This window comes from Trachypithecus francoisi, unplaced genomic scaffold (genome assembly GCF_009764315.1).
Source record: "Trachypithecus francoisi isolate TF-2019V2 unplaced genomic scaffold, Tfra_2.0 Lachesis_group9, whole genome shotgun sequence".
Classification (NCBI taxonomy): Eukaryota; Metazoa; Chordata; class Mammalia; order Primates; family Cercopithecidae; genus Trachypithecus; species Trachypithecus francoisi.
In genome coordinates, this window is record NW_022681474.1 from 22,591,518 (window position 1) to 22,612,982 (window position 21,465).

The following is a 21,465-nucleotide window of genomic DNA, read 5'->3' on the forward strand; positions in this document are numbered from 1 at the left end:
GTTTGAATGTAAGTGACTATTCTGAAATTGACAGAATAAATGGCACGAAGAGTCACTCTGCTCTGTACCTCCAAACCTTGAAATTGCTTTGTTGGCCTATTTTTGGTATTCTGTAGTCACTATGAATATCCTTGTTAGGAAAACTCTACTAAGTTTTTTCTGTAGTCAGAATCCCCAATATCTTAACCATGCAAGAGCTCGGCCTGAAATTAAAAGAGAAAACAGTTTATGAACTCCTTGGGTTTCATATTTAGCTGAAAATTTTAGGTACTAGGATTTTTTTTCCCCTGTGGATTCTTTGGTAGAAGCCGAGACACATTTTATTTTTATTTTTCAAAAATAATTTTTGGCCGCACTCAGTGGCTCACGCCTGTAATTCCAGCATTTTGGGAGGCCTGAGGACAAGAGTTCCAGACCAGCCTGGCCAACATGGTGAAAGCCCCTGTCTACTAAAAATACAAAAAAAATTAGCCGAGCATGGTGGGACATGCCTGTAGTCCCAGCTACTCGGGAGGCTGAGGCAGGAGAATGGCGTGAACCCGGGAGGCGGAGCTTGCAGTGAGCCGAAATCGCACCACTGCACTCCAGCCTGGGTGAAAAAGCGAGACTCCGTCTCAAAAATAATAATAATAACAATCATTTAAAGATATATTTTAAATAGGGAAAAATGATAACTTGATATAGAAAGCTGATGTTAGGAAAAGTTTAAAAGTTAGGTGTCATAAAGATCTTGACTGCTGAAAACACATGCGTAGGCAGATTATTACAAAGAAGAGCACATACAAGAAGTGAAAAATGATAATGGGTTATTCCAAATATTTGTTTTTGGTCTTATTTGTAGTATATATAAATACCATAAACCTTCTCTTTTTTAATTTTTTTCTTAAAGACAGGGTCTCGCTCTGTCACCCAGGCTGGAGTGCCGTGGCAGGATCAAAGCTCACTGCAGCCTTGATTCTTAAAATTTTCCCTTTAAGGTATCTGCACATACACATGCATAAAAGCACCGATCTTTGAATGAGACTAGAATCAGCCTATCATTTGGTGACTGTTATCCAAAATCCCTCATTTGGATAGAATTAAGTATTCCTTTTAATATTATTTCATAGAAATTTTATTCAGCTTCATTTTTCCAACATAAAAGGTAAGGGATTATCAGGTTGTTGTTTTTTTAAAGGATAGTCATACTCTAAGATCTTCCAGCCCAGAGCATTTTATATATTTCCCTGAATGAATTTCACAGCTGCCGACAGTAGGACAGACTGTAAAAGGAAAGCTGCCCTTGCCAGATATTGGTCTCACCATACATAATGCCCTTAGATGTGCTTTGTGCACCTGCTTTTATATCTTTTCACAGTGATTACCCAAATCCCTTCTACAGCAATGTCTTAACGTGAATTGTGAATGTATTGTCACAGTGATACCTAATGTGAATTAGGTACACCTTGTATAATAGTTTCAATCCATTCCAATGCCAGAATAATATTGACAGGCTGGTAAGCATTTAAAAAATAGTATCACTCTGATTAAGAAAATGAAAGAACTAAGAGGATTATGAAAAATTACAAAAGACTTAAAACACCAGAAGAAACTCTGAATGAAGTCAAAGTCATAATTGTGTATATAGAAAGTTAAAGACGTAAGAGAGAAAATAAATGAGCTACAAAATGAGATCAGTTGGAAGGGAAACTTACAAAGGGAAGTACAATTCACTTAAAACTTTTATCATTTGATTTTCCTTCATTACATGCTTTAGCTTGTAAATGGGTTAGGTACTATTCCACGGGGAAAGCCATGTCTATGTACGTTTTTAATCCCAAAGCGGAACGCGAACATTTTAAGCATTTATAGTTTAACTTTATTCTGAAGCTTTAAAAGAGTACATTTTGGCATCATCTGAGTAAGATTTATGAATTTTGAGCAAATTTGTGCATGACTTTGTCCAACCCATCAGCCTCTCTATCCCACAAAGGATATTAATATATTATGGAATTTATGGGCTGTAGTGTTTCACTTTAAGCCCAGGAGAAGAGTTAGTTCTAAAGTGAATAAAATTTCAGACAAAGAATATTTCTATTTTAGTTTTTTCTTTATTTCTCGACTTTAATTGTTGGCAGTATTTAATAGTAGGTACGGATCATTTTGGCAATGCATTAAAATATTTTACCATATTGGAGAATTATACTTCTAAATACAGAATATCAATGTCATATGCATGTAAATCCTAAGAGAAAATAGCAGTCATAGAAACAGCACGGAGACATAGAGTTTTAACATTAAATGCTACACTTTGAAAAAATAAATAAATATGTGTATACACATATATACACATATATATACATATATATGTGACATTTTCTTCCTTCTTTCCTCCTATCTTCTTTTTTTCTACCTCCTTTTCCTTTCATCTTTCCTCCTTCTTTATTTTCCATGATTCATGGACTGCTCCAAATTAAACACCTTGACGTGAGGTCTTGAATATTTTCTAGTATGTACTTAATATATTTTAAAAATATGTTGTCTTGGCCATGTGCAGTGGCTCACACCTGTAATTCCAGCACTTTAGGAGGCTGAAGCACATGGACCACTTGGGGTCAGGAGTTCAAGACCAGTCTGGCCAACAGGGTGAAACCCCGCCTCTACTAAAAACACAAAAATTAGCCAGGCGTGGCAGCCTGTGCCTGTAGTCCCAGCAACTCAGGAGGCTGAGGCAGGAGAATTGCTTGAACCCAGGAGGCAGAGGCTGCTGTGAGCCGAGATGGCGCCACTGCACTCTAGCTTGGGCAATAGTGAGAGCAGACAGAGACTCCGTCTAAAAATATATATATAGATATATATATAGATATACACACACACACACACACACACATATATATATATATATGAGTGTGTATACATTGTTTTTGCTATTATGGTAGCAAAAACTTTCCCAAAAATAGCAGATTGTTTTCATAGAATCGACAGTTCTTACAGTCTTCTCTGTGTCTAAATATTGATCTGCATTTCATAAAGCGTTGAAAAGCAATGACACTCACTGGGTCAGATTAGAGTATATTATATTGGATACTATTGATTTTCTTTGCTTCATTTATATATTGAAAATGTCTTAAACACAGTGCAAAAAAGGCCTTTACTTTGGAGATTTTTAAAGTATATTCCTGTATTTCCTTTTTTGGCTTGGAGACTCTTTTATGGCTTCTTGTTGCCCTTTATTAATTTCTCTTATTTTAATACACAAGATAAGGCTTTACAAAGACTAAAGATTTGAATTCTTCTGTGTGTTATGTTTTACTAAGTGTGTGAGAAGGATGCTTGTTTAGTTTTTGTTTGCTTTTGGACATGAATGGCAGCTCATAAGATGTTTGTATGAATAGAGGAAGAGTTTAGGTCTTAAGACTAGATTCCTTCTCATGTTTCTTTAATTTCCCTTAAAACCTACTAGACTCTGATGAGCTTTGTATTAGTCCATTTTCACACTGCTAGCAAGAACTCCCTGAGACTGGGTAATTTATAAACAAAAAAGGTTTAATTGACTCACAGTTCTGCATGGCCAGGGAGACCTCAGGAAACCTACAGTCATGGCGGAAGGCAAAGGAAGAGCAAACACCTTCTTCACAAGGTGGCAGGACAGAAAGAGAAAGAAGGGGGAAGTGCCACTTTCAAACCATCAGATCTCATGGGAACTGACTGTCACAAGAACAGCATGGGGGAAACCACTCCCATGATCCAATCACCTCCCACCAGGTCCCTCTCTCAACACATGGGGATTACAATTCAAGAAGAGATTTGGGTGGGGACACAGAGCCAAACCATATCAAGCTTACTGAGAAGTTTCTCACTGAAGCAAGTTCAGAATTCTCTTTGACATACTTCTATCTGCCAATTTAAAAGAACAATCAGTCGAGCCACAGATTGACATCTTAGTTTATTGTATATTTTGCAGGAGGGAAATGAACATACTCAAGCAGTCTTCCCTTGAGGTGAATGAACTAAACTTCAGTTATGGGAATTAGTAAGCATTTACGTTTTCTAAATTTCAGTTTTGCATTTGAGGTGCCTATTTTTTTAACTTTTATTTTAGGTTCGGGGTACCTGTGTAGGTTTGTTTTATAGGTAAATTATCACAGGAGTTTATTGTACAGATTATTTCATCACCCAGGTAATAAACATGGTACCCAATAGGTAGTTTTTTAATCCTCACCCTCCTTCCTCCCTCTACCCTCAAGTAGGCTCTGGTATCTGTTGTCCCCTTCTTTGTGTCCATATGTACTCAATGTTTAACACCCACTTAGGAGTGAGAACATCCACTTACGAGTGAGAACATAATATATTTGGTTTTCTGGTCCTGTGTTAGTTTGCTTAGGACAACGACCTCCACCTCTTTCCATGTTGCTTCCTTCAGAGAATAGGATCTCATTCTTTTTCTGTGGCTGCATAGAATTCCATGGTGTATATGGACCACATTTTCTTGATCCAGTCTACCGTTGATGAGCATTTAGGTTGATTCTATGTCTTTGCTATTGTGAACAGTGCTGCAATGGACATAGTGTATCTTTATGGTAGAATAATTTATATCCTTTTGAGTATATACCCAGGATACTCTAAATTCTGTCCGCAGATCTCCATAAATATGCAAAATCTGTACAATTTGATCAAGCATGATATTAAACTGGAAACCAAGTAGTGAAAGAATTTAAAATCAAAGCATATCAATGGAATGCTTCCTGCACCTTTAGATTTAATGACCTCTAATTAAGCCATCGTAATACCTGCCAATATACGCTCACCTAAAGACCATAGAAAGAAGCTGGAATAGAGATGCTTGTACTGTGGAGGAAATTGTAGAATCATTGCAGTAGCCAAAAAAAAAAGTAAATAATATGAGAGTAGAAAAATGCTTTCTCCAAAACTATGTGTGCAATTTTGGTCACTCTATTCGGATGGTCATTCCAAAGCATTTTGAAATAGTCATTGGTATGTGACACAAAGAAACTCTTGTAATATTTTGGAATTGTGTATGCTACATTTTTCCTTAAATGACTTGCTCTGTTAGAACACATCAAGTCATGTTGTACTCACAGATCTCAAAATATTTATTTTGTCTTCTGGTTAGTATTGAGAATCCATGAAAGCTGTTTATTTTATTAAAACAATCATCATCCAAAAATGTTATTAAATGGTTATTTGGCTAGTAATAAACTAGACTGTACAAATTGCATTATTAGATATGGCCGCAGTGTCTTGGCATCTAAAACAGAAATGTAATGGAACATTTTTAAAAGGAGATAATATAACTAAATTATTGTTAGAAGTGTGAATAAATAATAATTGTGAGAGTAAGTATTTATGTCTAAATAAAGGTAGTGAGATTCACCACACTCAAGGTGCAAATCTGGTTCTGACTGTTATATTCCAAAGATTGGCAACTTATGTCCTGCAAGACAAAAATAATTTTATTTCTGACAAGGACTCTTATTTAGTAAAATATGACCCTTGCACTCTTCTTCCTTCCTTCCTGGGAAGGGCTGCCTCCTTAACAGGTGCTGGTCCTCCAGCCCATTTGGGAAGTAGCAACCTGAGGTCAACTCACAAGTACTTTAATCTTCCCTCTCCATTCCTGCATACACAAAAGAAGTAAGACTAAGTCAGGTGCAGTGGCACATGTCTGTAATCCCAGCACTTTGGGAGGCTGAGGCAGGAGGAATACTTGAGCCCAGGAGTTCAAGACAAACCTGGGCAACATAGTGACAATCTGTCTCTACAAAAAAAATTAACCAGGCATGGTGGCACATGCCTGTAGCATCAGCTACTTGGGAGGCCAAAGCAGGAGGATCACTTGAGCCCAGGAGTTCGAAGCTGCAGTGAGTCAAGATCACACCACAGCACTCCAGCCTGAGTGACAGCAAGACCCTGTCTCAAAAATGAAAAATAAAAGAAGAGGAAGTGAGGCTGAAATTTGTGAGGCTAAAACTTGGCATGCTGTGTATAAAGGACTGTTTATGATGGTAGATACTGACCTAAAACCCAGCCCAAAGACAAACCCCAGAGATAGAATCAGACACTGAATGGTTGGATAGATGGATGGATGGATGGAGAAAGGGAGGATAAAAAACAGCAAGAAAGAGAGGGATGGAGGGATGGAAAGATGAATGGAAGAGGGAGGGAAGGATTTGAAGAAACAGTCAAAGCTTCGTTTTTGACTCAAGTAGATATTTTTGCTACATTTTCCCTAAAGCCACATTTTCAATTAATCCTGTTTTCCCAGGAAAGCAATGTGTCATACTCTTATAAAAAATAAGAAAATAATCAAGTCCACAAGATGCAATAATACAAGCATACTTAAGGATGAGGCCAAATTTTTAAAAGCAACACATGTTAAGGGCAAAAACATAGTTTACATATTGTCATGAATCTGACTGTATAATTTGCCTCAACCTGCCTCATATAAAAAGTACGATAATATAATATCTCAATATTCATTAAGTGCTTATTGTGAGTCACATACTCTCCTAAGAACTTCATATGTATTAAATGTGGAATTCTCATATCAACCCTGTGGGGTAATTACTGTTATTGACTGCGTTTTGGAGATAAGGCTAACTGAAGACCAGACAGATGAGGTCATTTATTATAGCCTCACTTGATTTTTATTGGCGATGTGGTCATTCTAATACTGTAACCTATTTCCAAAAGCCTTTATTTTTATCTTTTTGCTTCCTCTCTTTTCCTCCTCCCTTCTCACCAAATATAGATGAAAATGTTTATGATGGCAGATACTGACCTAGGACCCAGCCCAAAGACATAGCCTCTGTCATCTTGGAGGTGTAATGTTCATTCTTTTTTATAAGGCAGAGTCTTGCTCTGTCGCCCAGGCTGGAGTGCAGTGGCAGGATCTCGGCTCACTGCAACCCCCGCCTTCAGGTTCAAGCAATTCTCCTGTCTCAGCCTCCTGAGTAGATGGGATTACAGGCACCCACCACCACACCTGGCTAATTTTTTGTATGTTTAGTAGAAACAGGGTTTCCACCTTGTTGGCCAGGCTGGTCTCAAACTCCCGACCTCAGGTGATCCACCTGCCTCGGCCTCCCAAAGTGCTGGGATTATAGGCGTGAGCAACTACGCCCGGCTCCAGTGGTAATTCTTTAACTGTTTTTCACATTAGTTTTTCTTTGCTTGAAGTTACCAGATTCTTTTCAGAATTATTTGCTAGAAGAACTCACAACATGAAATAAGAGGAAATAGCAGGACCTACAGCCCAGTGTTCATTGAGGAGGCATTGATCTGAGGTCCAGAATTCAGACATGGAGGCCAGATTGCTAGTGTGTGAGCTCAGTTTTACCTTAATAGTTTTGCAACCCTAGCTCATGTTCTGATTATCCTGTGCCTTGACTTCCTTATTATAAAGCAGAAATAATGGTAGTGCCCACCTCTTAGGGTTGTTGGTTTGGTACTTGCAAAGCAATACAATGATCCCTGGCACAGTGTAAATGAGCTATTATATAATGAATTACTCTAAATTTGATCTTGTTTCACTAATGAATTTCTGTTACATAAGGGAAACCTTTAGAATTTTCAGCCTTACTAGATTTGGAGAAGGATTACTGAACACCAACAGCAGTTCTCAAGCAAAGAGTTAACAAGAGCAATAAAAATGTAGAGGGGAGGTAGAAAGAATTAGGAGGTCATGTTTTTCCACTTTATCTGGAATTCCATTCGTTCATGTGGACCATACATTGTGATAGACATCCATGTTTGGTTTTTCTTTAAAAAAAAAAGTAAAATAAAAGAAAGAAATCAGTGCTTATTAAATGAAGTTTAATAGACAAAAAAATGTTTATAACATAGAGGCAAAGGGTAAAAATAACAAAGAGGTAAATTGGTCTTGAAAGTATTGAGGCCGGGTGCAAAGGCTCACGCCTGTAATCCCAGAACTTTGGGAGGCTGAGGTGGGTGAATCACTTGAGGTCAGGTGTTCAAGACCAGTCTGGCCAACACGGTGTAACCCCATCTCTACTAAAATTACAAAAATTAGCCAGACGTGGTGGCAGGTGCCTGTAATCCCAGCTACTCAGGAGGCTGAGGCAAGAGAATTGCTTGAACCTGAGAGGTGGAGGTTGCAGTGAGCCGAGATTGCACCACTGCACTCCAACTTGGGCCTGGGTGACAGAGCAAGATTCCCATCTCAAAGAAAAAAAAAAGAAAGGATTGAGAGCCACTGTTCTGAAACTTTTGTACATCTTAAAGAATAATCTCATAATTTAGAATACCAGTCATATGGTGTGCTTAAGATACAGTTACTGCTGTACATAATTCAGGAAGATCTCTAATTGCCTGAGTAGTCATCAACAATTACAGAATTTTAGAAAAAGATAAGACTTTAGACATTAGTTGTATTTGGCTGGTTGGCTTTGGTTAGGGTAGTTATTACTTTAGAAATTTAATTCCTCCCTTTGCTAACTCAGAAAAAAGAAATGTGTATTATAGTGAAAAACATCTCAGTAAAAGTTAGAGGAAATGATATTGTTCTGAGGTGTAGTGGAATGTTTTCCTTTGCTGTGGCGTTCCCTTCAGATAGTGATCAAAACTATTTGAGGGTCATAGAGCATCCATCTGTTACACTTTTAAAAAGTATTTTTGCTTAACACAGATTTTTCACAAATTTTGCTTGGAGTTCATGTACAAACTTTCTGAAAATGCTCATGTAGCTTACCAAAAGATGTCCAGTACTCTTGAATTTAAAATTTCCGTGAGAGGAGCTTTCAAAATTAATCAGTTTTTCCATAGGTAACTTTGTTGGTTTAATGAGAAAAATCAAGTTAAATTTAGTGTGTAGTTAATTAGAGTTTGAGGTTTCCCACAGTACTTTGAGAATAAAAACTATTCATTTTGCTTATCCAACTAGAAATTTTAAAACACAGGCCAGGCACAGTGGCTCATGCCTGTAATCCCAGCACTTTGGAAGGCTGAGGTGGGCGGATCACCTGAGGTCTGGAGTTCAAGACCAGCCTGACCAACATGGTGAAACCCTGTCTCTACTAAAAATACAAAATTAGCCAGGCGTGGTGACTCACATCTGTAGTCCCAGCTACTCAGAAGGCTAAGGCAGGAGAATCACTTGAACCCAAGGAGGCAGAGGTTGCAGTGAGCCAAGATCATGCCCTTGTACTCCAGCCTGGGCAACAAGAGCAAAACTCCATCTCAAAAAATAAAAAATAAAAACAAAACACAGTGACAAATGTATTTTGACTCACGAATCCTGTGGATTCTTCATTGCCCACATGAAGAGCACCTCACCTGTAAAATTGGTGTTGTGGAAAAGTTGTCCAGGAAGTAAAGATCCAGTCGTACTTTATTAAAAACACAAATATCTTCTCAGATGAAAATGCAAACTTAAGGGTAAGCTCATGACGGTCCTGACAGCTGGGATGTTCTTTCAGCTTCTACAGATGACAGTGCAGCTGAGAAGAAAGGGGGAACCCTCCACGCTGGCCTCATCGTTGGAATCCTCATCCTGGTCCTCATTGTAGCCACAGCCATTCTTGTGACAGTCTATATGTATCACCACCCAACATCAGCAGCCAGCATCTTCTTTATTGAGGTAAGTGTTGAGTTTAACACATGAAAACCATGCCAGTTGATGAACTGTATCCGTTTGCTAACACCACCTGGATTTAATATTTACCGCATGATTTCTTCATTTTTCAGTTTCAAGGTTTCTGATTTCACACACATGGATGCTCTCACCCATGCACTTTCGTACATATTGATAGATTGCTTTCAGATGATGGGTTCAGTTACCTTATCTCTGGAGCTTTGAAAGATATAAACTATCTTGTCTTTCTGAGATCTGAAAGAAAATGGGAACCATACTTTTTGGTCCTTTTACACCAAGTATGTTAACCAGCTGCTCTCCTTGTCCTAGGAGGAAATACTACGTATCTGGGAGGCTAAAGACTTAGCTTAAGTCAATTGCTCAATGAATGCTAATTGAGTATTGGCTGTGTGCATGATACAATATGATGGGCCTCTTCTGAAAATGCTCACAAACCATTTGGAAAAAATATAGTTTTCACTACAAAATGACAGATATAAAAATAAAATAATGGTATGTGCTGTTGCCATTTTGCATAATGTGTGTATATTTGTACATTTATATATAAATGCACAGACACACATATCCACACAGACACGGAACGAGAGCACCATGCTGAATAAGTGTTATGTCTTCATGTACAGAATGTAGGTGTGGTGCCAGTGCTGAGAAGGAAACAGGTGGTGCCAGTGCTGAGAAGTAAAAAGGCAAGGGGCTGTGCATAAGGAGCCATGGCTAAGCCCTGGGGTCTAAAAGGCTGAAACCAGGAAGCCTGAAGACCAGTGGATACAGTCTGTGTGTCTGTCTGTGTGACCAAGTCATCTCTGTCCTCCAGAAGGTTGGGTTTCCTGGGCCCCATGCATATGATGCAGTTTTTTGTTGTTTTGTTTTGTTTTTTGTTGTTGTTGTTGTTTTGACAGAGTCTCACTCTGTCGCCCAGGCTGGAATGCCATGGTGCGATCTCGGCTCACTGCAACCTCTGCCTTCCAGGTTCAAGTGATTTTTGTGCCTCAGCCTCCTGAGCAGCTTGGACTACAGGCAAGCACCACCACACCCAGCTAATTTTTGTGTTTTAGTAGAGACAGGTCTTCAGTATGTTGGCCAGGTTGGTCTCAAACTCCTGACCACAAGTAATCCTCCCGCCTTGGCCTCCCAAAGTGCTGGGATTACAGGTGTGAGCCACCATGCCTGGCCACATGTGTACCTTTGACTCTAACATCTGAATGGAACCACTCCTCTTCCAACACCAAATAAAACTAGAAATACTAAAGCAATAAAGGAAATCATCTCTTGCAGAATTTCAAGCACATAATTAGAATTATTCATTGTATGACGCATGGAAAGGTTGCTTGGAATTATGGTCACTTGTTGAGCGAGAAATTATAATGCCTTTTAAACTATGGAGTTAAAATTACCTATGCTCCTTATAATGGGGAGAGGTGAATAAATGCAAATCAAACAATTGCTTAAACGTCCTAGATGGCTCACAACTGTCTATAGAAGAAACTGCCATCTCCTTTTCCTTCTTCGGGGGCTCAAGGCTTTGGCACTCTCAATCTTACGTGTCATTTCAATCTTTATTCTCTTGGCTCCCTAATCTGGAGTTGGCATTTCTGTCAAATTTCATGCTTTGTTTGTCTCTGTACACAGCCCAGATTCTCCATGTCACAAAAACATTGCTCATTCTAGTTCCTCCATCAAAAATTCCTCCTGGTCAGGTACAGTGACACATCTGTAACCCCAGCACTTTGGGAGGCTGAGGCAGACAGATTGCTTGAGCCCAGGAGTTTGGGACCAGCCTGGGCAACATGGTGAAATTTCATCTCTAAAAAAAAATAGAAAAAAATGAATGGGGCATGGTGGCATGTGCCTGTAGTCCAAGCTACTTGGGAGGCTGAAATGGGAGGACTGCTTGAGCCCAAGAGGTCAAGGCTGCAGTGAGCCATGACTGTGCCACTGCATTCCAGCCTGGGTGATAGAGAGGCCCAGTCTAAAAAAAAACAAAAAATCCTCCATTCCCATATTAGTTCTTGAATTCAGAAGCCAGAAGGCCTTTGATACGGTGTACCCCATAAGCTTCTTTAGACCATCTTCCTGCTCGACCTCTGGGTATAATCTCTTTCTCTTCTGAAACTCTACCTACAGGGATACCTCCCTACCTTTCTCTGGCATTCATCTTTCTGTTTTGCATTAGAGTTCACTATGCGCATGATTTATTCCACCCTGCAAGACTCGTAAGTGCCTTAAGATTTGTATTAAATCACTTACGTTTCCTTTGAAAAATAGGGATTCTGCCAATATTTCCTGGAAAAACGTTCATAATAAATATCCTAGGACATTTCAGACTTTCAGTGAAATTTCATATAAAACATATTTCAGAAATGGCATCTTCATTTGATTCAGTAATTGAGATATTATCAGGCATTGCCTTGAACTGAAAATCTGTTGTTAAGTTCTGTTAATGTGCTTGGTTTTCTCGGAAGAAAGTAGACAACCTTCTCAAAGTTACAAATGCATTCTTCAAAGAGCTGCTGAGTGACAAGCTAGAAAGCCTCAGGGACTAGCCAGACCTCAGGCTGCTGCTACTGCCGTAACCCCCTCACATGTTTAAGCCTTTTCAAACTGTGCAGTTTATTTTCTGACATAGTGAAAAAGAAGACGCTGTGAAATATCTGATGGTGATGGTATTAGCGGCAAATTGCACAGTATGAAAGATCTAGTTAAAGCTGGTTCAAAGCAACCCCCGTATGACTGCAAAAATAGTGGAATATTGTTTTGAGTATTAGTCTCATTGTCTTATGTCTCAGAGCCTGTATGTCCATATGTGTGGAGTGTTTGCATATGTATACATGCACGTGTATTTATAGAATATGACAGCTAGATGGAATCTTAGAGATAATGTAGCTGTATACTCTCCTAACACAAAAGGAGACTGAGTGAGGCTCAGAGGAGTGGAATGACTTATCCAAGGTCAAAGAGCCATAGTTCTAAGAATAACTCTTTCTTCTTTTCACGTGTAAGCAAAGCAGAGTCACTCAGCAGGTCTCCCAGCTTTTCTCCTCTTGACTTTTTTTCCTTCCTGTGGAGTCAATTGCCAGAGTCTGCTTAAATCACTACCTATCTGACATGCTGCTGGGATCCTGCGGCTCACAGTGGCTGGGCAGCAGCTGATGTTTGGAGGTGATAGTCATAACCTTACTATTATTAAAACTGACCACTGTTTGCAAAATCAAAACAGATCCACGATGACCATTCTGTTTGTGATATGCAGACGTGTAAATTTGAAGATTTTAAATTATTAGTTACATTAGAATCGTTGTTGCATAAATGAGGGAACTGAATATAACATTTTTTTCATTGCCTTTGATGTTCCATACTATATTCCTATCTACTTTTGAAATGAAATTGATGTGCTTTCTTCTTTTATGAAAATGATACCATTCTTTATAGAAAATTGAGATAATACAGAAATGTAAAAGGAAGAAAAAAGAAAGTCATTTCTAGGTTCCAGCATGCAGAAATGATGACTATTAATAGTTTCATTTATTTTCTTCTGGAATTTGTATGTACATAATTTGATGTTTGCCCATTTGATACAGTGGTGATTTCACTGTAATACACATAGGTATTCTTTTTTAAATAACATTTTCTGTTTTATTATGATGGCTTTGTAAACATAATTTTAATGTTTGTATTCTATTCTATTCAACATTCATTCAATAGTTTTATACTGACTGCCTCTGATGCAGTCAAGTGGTAACTCGGAATGCACTGAGAGCCTAACATGTGCCTACAAGTCAAAAAGGACCTCCTTTCATTCAGAAAACTAAGACTGTGTGTTAGTTTTCTACTGCTGTTGCAACAAATTGCCACAAACCTAGTTACTCAAAATAACACACACTTGTCTTACAGCTCTGGAGGTCAGAAGTGCTAAAATCAGGATATTGACAGGGCTGGTTCCTTCTGGAGGTTTCAGAGCTTAATCATTTCCTTGCCATTTTCAGCTTCTACATGCTGCATGTGTTCCTTGGCTCATGGTTTCTTCTCATATCATTCCAACTTCTGTTCCCACCATCACATCTCCTACCACTAATGTTGACCCTCCAGCTTCCTTCTTGTAAGGCCCCCTTGTGACTACATTGGGCTCACCTGGGTAATCTAGAATAATCTCTGCATCTCCAGGTCTTTAACTGAATCACACCTGTAAAGTTCCTTGTAAGGTAACATTGACACCTTTTGGAGATTAGGACATGGACATCTTTGGGAGGCCATTATTCTTTTGAGCACAGAGTGTGTCAAATGTGAGATGCATCGCACACTTCCAATTAAACTGTAACACACCCTTGACTATAAGATATGTCCCAGTTTCAGTTATTAAAATGTAACCCAATGGATATCTTGAATATTTCACAGTGAAATCCAGACTTCACTAAGCACTTGTATGAGTTAGTTCCTGTGCTAAACACTGTATATAATGTGATGAAATTGAATGACTCTAGGCTGGGAGCGGTGGCTCATGCCTGTAACCCCAGCATTTTCAGAGGCCAAGGCAGGCAGACCACTTGAGGTCCAGAGTTTGAGACCAGTTTGGCCAACATGGTGAAACCCCGTCTCTACTAAAAATACAAAAATTAGCCAGGCATGGTGGCATGCGCCCGTAGCCCCAGCTACTCGGAAGACTGAGGCAGAAGAATCACTTGAACCTGGGAGGCGTAGGTTGCAGTGAGCCAAGATTGCACCACGGCACTCCAGCCTGGGTGAATGAGTGAGACCCTGACCCTGTTTTAAAAAAAAAAAAAAAAAAATTCATGACTCTGCCTTTGAGTGTATATATCAGAGCTCATGCACCCAGTCTCTTATCGCAGAGCAATGGGGTTCTTCCTACTTTTTCTTATTTTTAATCAACCCCGTTATAAACATATTAATAGTAACAGCCAACATTTATCAAATACACTAATAAAGTGATTGACACTTATTACCTCATTTAATCCTCATGAAGACCCTGAGTGATACAAAGGTTATCTTCATCTCATAGATGAGGAAGCTGAAGCATGGGCCTTAAGTAAGTTCTCACCATTACGCATTTGGTCAGTAGTGGAGTCAGGATTTAAGCCCAGGCTCTCCAGCTCCAGAGACTATGCCCATAATCACCAAGCTGTGCTGCCTCTCTATGTGTAAAGGGTTTTTCTTCATATGCTGTATGTAGAAATGTCGGCTGATATATATACAAGGACATGCATTATGTCCTTGGAACAGATTTCCAAAAGTAGAATCAAAGGAAGGAAATGAATGGTATAAAAGAATGTAGTAAATATTGCCAAAAGCATGACAACAATTCATGTAGCTGTTGCTATTATTGTCTATTTTTAGTGATGATAATGTCAGTGACTGTTATCTGTGTCTTTTGTTCTTTCTGAAAATATACACCAGTTACTATACATTTTGTGGACACAAACACCCTTCCTTATATAAAATACTTACATGGGCTTTAGCTTTTAGATTTCTTATTGTAGAAAGGAAATGAGATAATTAAGCAAATCATCACCCCATAAACAAGTGAATTAACTATTAATATCCCGTGTCTTCTTATACAAGATTAGATACCAGAGTTCCATTCTTCTAAAATGTTCCATTTCTATTCAGGCAAGCCGAATAGCCTATTTTTTATTAACTTATCTTGTATATTACTCCATCATTCTCAGATCTTAGACTGGGTAGTTTCTTTGACTGACTGGCTTGCATTTCATGTTTATGTGTCTAGCTTTTCACATTAATTTTCTAAAGGTATCTGATTTTGGCCAAAATCTATCACATTATATACAAGAATGTCTACACATGCTGTAAGTTTTTTTTTTTTTTTTGAAAATGAAGTTTATTATCTTGAAACAAAATGGCAGATAACACATATTTAAATAAGCATGAATTCCTTAATTTTTAAAAGATCTTGATGAAACTGGTATCTTTTTGGAAGAGTCAGTGTGTCTAGGTTCTACATTAAATTTAATGATTGTCGAACATTGCTAAGCATAAATTTTGTGACTTGTAATATATTTTATTGTTTCATGAATATGGGTCACAGAGATAAATGTTTACACTCTTGAATGGTATTCTACACATATCACTATTCAAGATTTTTAAATAAAATACTTAAAATGTAATCTAACTGAAGGTCAAGAAAATAATATTACAAAGTGATAATCACACAAAATCAACATTCCTATGAAAGGATTCTATTTGGACTATAACAAATAGTTTAGACTAGCCATCTTGCTGAAAGTATTAATGTTGAACATTGTCCTTAATTTTTCTTAGTATACATACATAATTGCTAATATTTGGACACTCATGTGCAGTTTTGATTGTTCTGTGCACATAAAAATGAAGAGAAATTGATAAGAACCTAATGATAAAAATGATTACAACCTTGGAAGATAGATTCTATAAGTAAAATATTGGAGGATTTTTTTTTTTTTAAATAGAAAAGTAAAAACTAAGAGTACCTAATCCTGCCACTTATGCTGCAAAGCTTTGAAATGTCCTCAGACAGAAAGGAGTCAGTTCAAATGATTACTTTAAAATGAAATCGGAAGAAGCAAAAGTTGTAGGAACAATGGCCCTTGTATTTCGGGAGGGGACTGAGATGGTGCAATGGCAATGGAGTTTGCCTGTAAATAGTAGTTATAGTTCCTACCCTGAGGACTGGAGAAATACAGGGTACAGAACTGTGCTGTCAATATGTGGCTGCTACCTATATGGACTTTGAGCTCTTAAAGTGCGACTTGTCTAGAACAACGTACGTGTAAAACACACATTGGATTTTGAAATCTGAGTACAAAAAATAATGTCAATATCTCATCAATAATTTTTATATAATTACATGTTGAAATGATAGTATCTTGGATATACTGTATTAAATAAATGTTATTACAATTAATTTTATTCATATTTGCTTCTAAAATGGACACTAGACACTTTTAAAATTATATACGTGGCTCATACTATATTTCTATCGGATGATTCTGGTTTGTAGAGAAAACCTTGCAGAGAGAAAGAATTAGAAAGAAAAGTTTGTTCCATAGTTTTTTAAAGTAGGAAATCAACTGGTTTTTAGTAAGAAGGAAAGGAGAAGCTTATGAGGAGGCAGAAGGCTGCCAAAGCCAACTGATAAGTTGACCAGTCACTCATTCATGTATTTAATATTTGTTGAGCTTCTATTATGCACCAAGTCCCCAAGGTACATTGGTAAACAAAATGAACAAGATCATCTTTGCTTTCATGGAGCTTACATTCCAGTGGGTGGAGACAGCTGATAAACACATTTTAAGTTATGTGTGGATTTCAAGTTGAATGATTAGTTTTACAGAAGAGGCAGTCACCATAAAATACTTGATAAAATGTTACCTTTTTTAATTGCTTGAGCAATGTTACCTTTTTTGATCACTTGAGCTCAGGAGGTGGAGGGTTCAACTTGATAGTAAGTGGCATTCTTATTCGTATCATCATTATCTTTATTTATTTATTTATTTATTTTTTTTTATTATACTTTAAGTTCTAGGGTACATGTGCATAACGTTTATATCATGTATGGAACTCAAGATATAGATTGTGTGTGTGTGTGTGTGTGTATATATATAAAATAAAGTAAATGTATAAAAAAAGACTACTCTCCAAAACAGTTTATTTTCCTAGGCCAGGTGCGGTGTCTCACGCCTGTAATCCCAGCACTTTGGGAGACTGAGACAGGCGGGTCATTTTAAGTCAGGAGTTCGAGACCAGCCTGGCCAAGATGGTGAAACCCCGCCTCTACTAAAAATACAACAATTAAGTAGGCATGGTACTGTGTGCCTGTAATCCCTGCTACTCAGGAGACTGAGGCAGGAAAATCACTGGAACGTGGGAGAAGGAGGTTGCAGTGAGCCAAGATTATGCCACTGCACTCCAGCCTGAGCAACAGAGTGAGACTCTGTCTCAAAATAATAATAATAATAATAATTTGTTTTCCTGATGGAGAAACACTCTCACCATTCTTAAAGTGTGCCTGAATTAGAAGTTATTAGTTATTTCCATAATAAAATCTGGACATAAATGTCTAAATACCAGTCATTGTTCATACCACACTTTTTAAATTCTTATTATTTCCAGAGCACCAAAATATCTGCTTTTACTGGGAGTGCTTTATATTTTCTATCAGCAAAATCAGGATACCAAAGCAAAAACAAACTTCAGCCTGTGTGCAACCTAGGGATTCTGTCACTTTTCCAAAATAAGTAGATGAATTCTCCAAGTATCTACCACAAGTAAATTTCCTTGAGGACTCATGTGTTATCTTAAAAGTGTAATGAGTTTTGCATTATTCTCTTTAATACAGACACGTCTGATATAAAAAATGATTCCACACAATCTTCAACTAATATTAACATTTCAAAAGGTGATTCATATCACTCTTGTAGCTATAAAACCCCAGTTGTATGGTTGTAGATATAAAATCCAAATAAGTTCAAACCAGCAGAGATAAGACCTCTGTTCCTGGAGCCTGAGTGGGCAGTATCCTTTCTACCCCTTTCTTGGAGTCAAGTCCAAGGTAGAAATACTCAGGATGGTGAAACAATTGTTTGGATCCTATGGCACCTGGTTACAGAGTCAAGACATCAAACTAGAATGCCTCACCCTGGCCCTCTAGCCTGAGCAGCTACACAGCATCATAGCAAGAGTCTTTTAAGTTTTTTGCCACTCAAGGGGATTCCCCATCCCAAGAAATATTTCTGGATCACAAGAACCCGTGGAGAATAAGATTAAAGACACACAGGCAGCTGTGGCCCTCAACTTTTCCTGGCAACTAATAGTACCACCAGGAAGCAAGCCAGAAGAAGGAGCCAGGCAAGAATTCAAAGGCTGCTGGGGAGAAAAAAAGCGTTTGCTAAGAGTTTGGCATCTTGCTTTGCAGCTGCTAGATGGATCGCACTTGGGGAGTTAGGAAGACGTGATCTGTGGACAAACCTATGTAGTTCATGAGAAATCGCTTCATAGCACCACAAATCTTTTTTTGTCTTGAAGTCACATATTTTTAATAACTGAGTTTTGCTCTTAAGGTATTTCTTAGTCTTAATTTCAGTTTTAAAGAAAACTCAAGGGGAAAAAATGATTCATTGAAATAAAATACTTTTTATTTTTATTTCTTAGGTGAAGCAAAAGATGGTGTTCATTTTTTATGAACTGCTGCAAGGAAAGTAAGATAAGGCAAAACACATCTGACATGGTTTGATATAACTCCCATTAAAGAAGCTATATTAGTAGATGACAGCTTTCCAGAAATATAGTGAAATGCAGAGAAAAGTAGGTGAAATTGGGTCACTTGAAAAAAAGAGACACTCTATGTATGTCAGTGGTTTTCTTTTCTCAATTTCTATTCTAAGATGCTAGAATTTTTATTCATGAACATCACTGAATGTTTTTGAGACATCAGTTGAAGTGCATCATGATTGCCTTGTACATGTAATCATCAAGATAAGATTTCTTTTATAGATGTCAGCCTTAATTTACTCTTCTAAGTAACACATTTTCATTTAAATTCCTAAAACTATAATAGTGTTTCTAATTTAATGAAATAATTTCTTCCCTTCATTGGGGAGAATTATTGAAAATACTGAATAAAATATCTCATACTAATCTGCAGTAATTTCTTTTTACTAATTAATTCCCTAATTATTTCAATGCTACATAAGACAATGAAAATCCATAGATGGATGGATGGATGAATAGATAAATAGGTAGATAGATAGATAGATACCACAGAAAGGTTCTTAATAGATGAAAGAATCAGATGGATAAATAAATGAAAATCTGCAAAGCTACAATTCACTTGGGCATTTGTAAGCTTGAATTATGACATTTTAAGGACATGATATATGTTTTAAGTATCCCGATTCTTCTGTTCCTCTTGAAGAGACTACTCTACTGACAGTACCAACTGTTGAGTAATTTCTTCCTTGTGACATTGGTAATTGTTCAGTGTTAAAATAAATACTTAAGCCTTTCTATTGTGAAAACAAATAATAGAAACTTTAATTTTAGCAATAATTGGTGCTTCACAGTAAAAATTAATTTATTCAATTACAAGATTATCTTTTCCACCAATTCCACTTAGTGTATTCTTTTCTAACAAACATACAAAACAACTAAACTAAATTAGTTTATTATTACGGCATGCTGTGGTTTATAACTAATACTAGAGTTATTTGTGATTGTAAGAAAAGTAAACTGTAAAATTTTCAGAGACAAAAACATTAGCAATCTAGGGAGAATGAATGTAAATAATGTATTATAAATGATGGTAGTAATCATACTTTTTGTAATTTTATTGGAAGTGAACAATCAATGGTATTTTTAGTTTGAAAATGGATTAAGGTTATTTTACTATATGATCTTGTGGTAATCCTTTTATAAAAGCTTTCTTAATAGAAACAAAGTAAATTTTAATGCAAAATTCATACGTCCTGTCTTACATCATGCAGTAAGTGAATATAGGGTCAGAATTATTCTATGTCTGTACTTTCTACTTTCAGCTAATTACTATATTCGTATTCTAATTAACATAATACTTAAAATTACTATAGGTGAGATAAATTTTAAATAGATGAAAAGCCATTTTTCTATTCAATTTTTTTGTTTGTTTGTTTGTTTGTTTGTTTTTCTTAAAAACAGAGTCTCGCTCTATTGCCGAAGCTGGAGTGCAGTGGCGCAATTTTGGCTCATTGCAACCTCAGCTTCCTGGGTTCAAGCAATACTCTTGCCTCAGCCTCCCACGTAGCTGGGATTACAGGTGCGCATCACCACACCTGGCTAATTTTTGTATTTTTAGTAGAGACGAGGTTTTACCATGTTAGCCAGGCTGGTACAGGGATCTTCTTGTTTCTTTTTATTATTTTATCTAATAAATCTCTGTTGTCCCTATCCTACTCATTACTCATTTTACTCCCAGGATTTTCTCCTAGTGTGGGTCACTGTCATGGTAGATGGCCTTGGCAAGTCAGTTTTGAGAATTCCTTGTGCTATACTGCTCCCGCCCCTTCAGAAATTCTTACACAGGTCCCCTGCACTCACTTGCAACTGGAGTGGGCACTTGCCCCTCTCACTTTCTGCTGCACTTCTCACATGGGCCTGCTGTGTTTTCCAGGCAATGCTTATTGGCTTACTTTGTGGTTTTCCTGTTTCCAGTCCTGCTAGACACCTTGTGGATTCCTGTAAAATCTGGGGAAGAGAAGGGACTCAAGAAATACTAAGAGGTACCCAATCCCTTACCTCCTCACTGAGTGGGGCCTCCCAACCAAGGCCTCTTTGCTACCATCTTTACTGTTTCATAGCTTTCACTCGTGACACCTACAGGTTCTGAAAAATCTGAGGTGACTAGGGACTGGCATGGGCCCAAAGCATACCACAGCAGCCTTAGAGAAAAGTGGCCAGACTGTTAGGTTGGACCCATTCCCATGTCTCCTCACCAGGCAGGTCCTGCAGGCCTGGGCCTCCAGGCACCTCTTGCCAGACCTATTGAGCCAGTACCAATTCAGCAACTCCCTGGACAGAGCCTCCAGGGACAGCTGAAGGCCTCTCTGCTACTGCCTCTGCAGTGGAACTGCCCTTGCCACCCCTGGACTAATGAAGGAGCAAAGAGTCTAAGTACCTTATCCATACCTCCAACAAGCAACTGTGAGCAAAAGAACAAAGCTGGAGGAATCACGTTACCCAACTTCAAACTATACTACAAGGCTACAATGACCAGAACAGTATGGTACTGGTACAAAAATAGGCACACAGACCAATGGAACAGAATAAAGAGCTCAGAAATAAGGCCACACATCTATGACCATCATTTCTTT

At 37.9% G+C, this 21,465-nt stretch overlaps 1 protein-coding gene across 1 annotated transcript in view; it reads left to right on the top strand.

Moving 5' to 3' along the window:
• Positions 1-21,465, top strand: part of PLXDC2 (plexin domain containing 2) — a 465,187-nt gene that overhangs the window by 423,222 nt on the left and 20,500 nt on the right. The window contains 1 exon segment of the mRNA XM_033209382.1: positions 9,438-9,598. Coding sequence (XP_033065273.1) covers positions 9,438-9,598 — 161 coding nt within the window.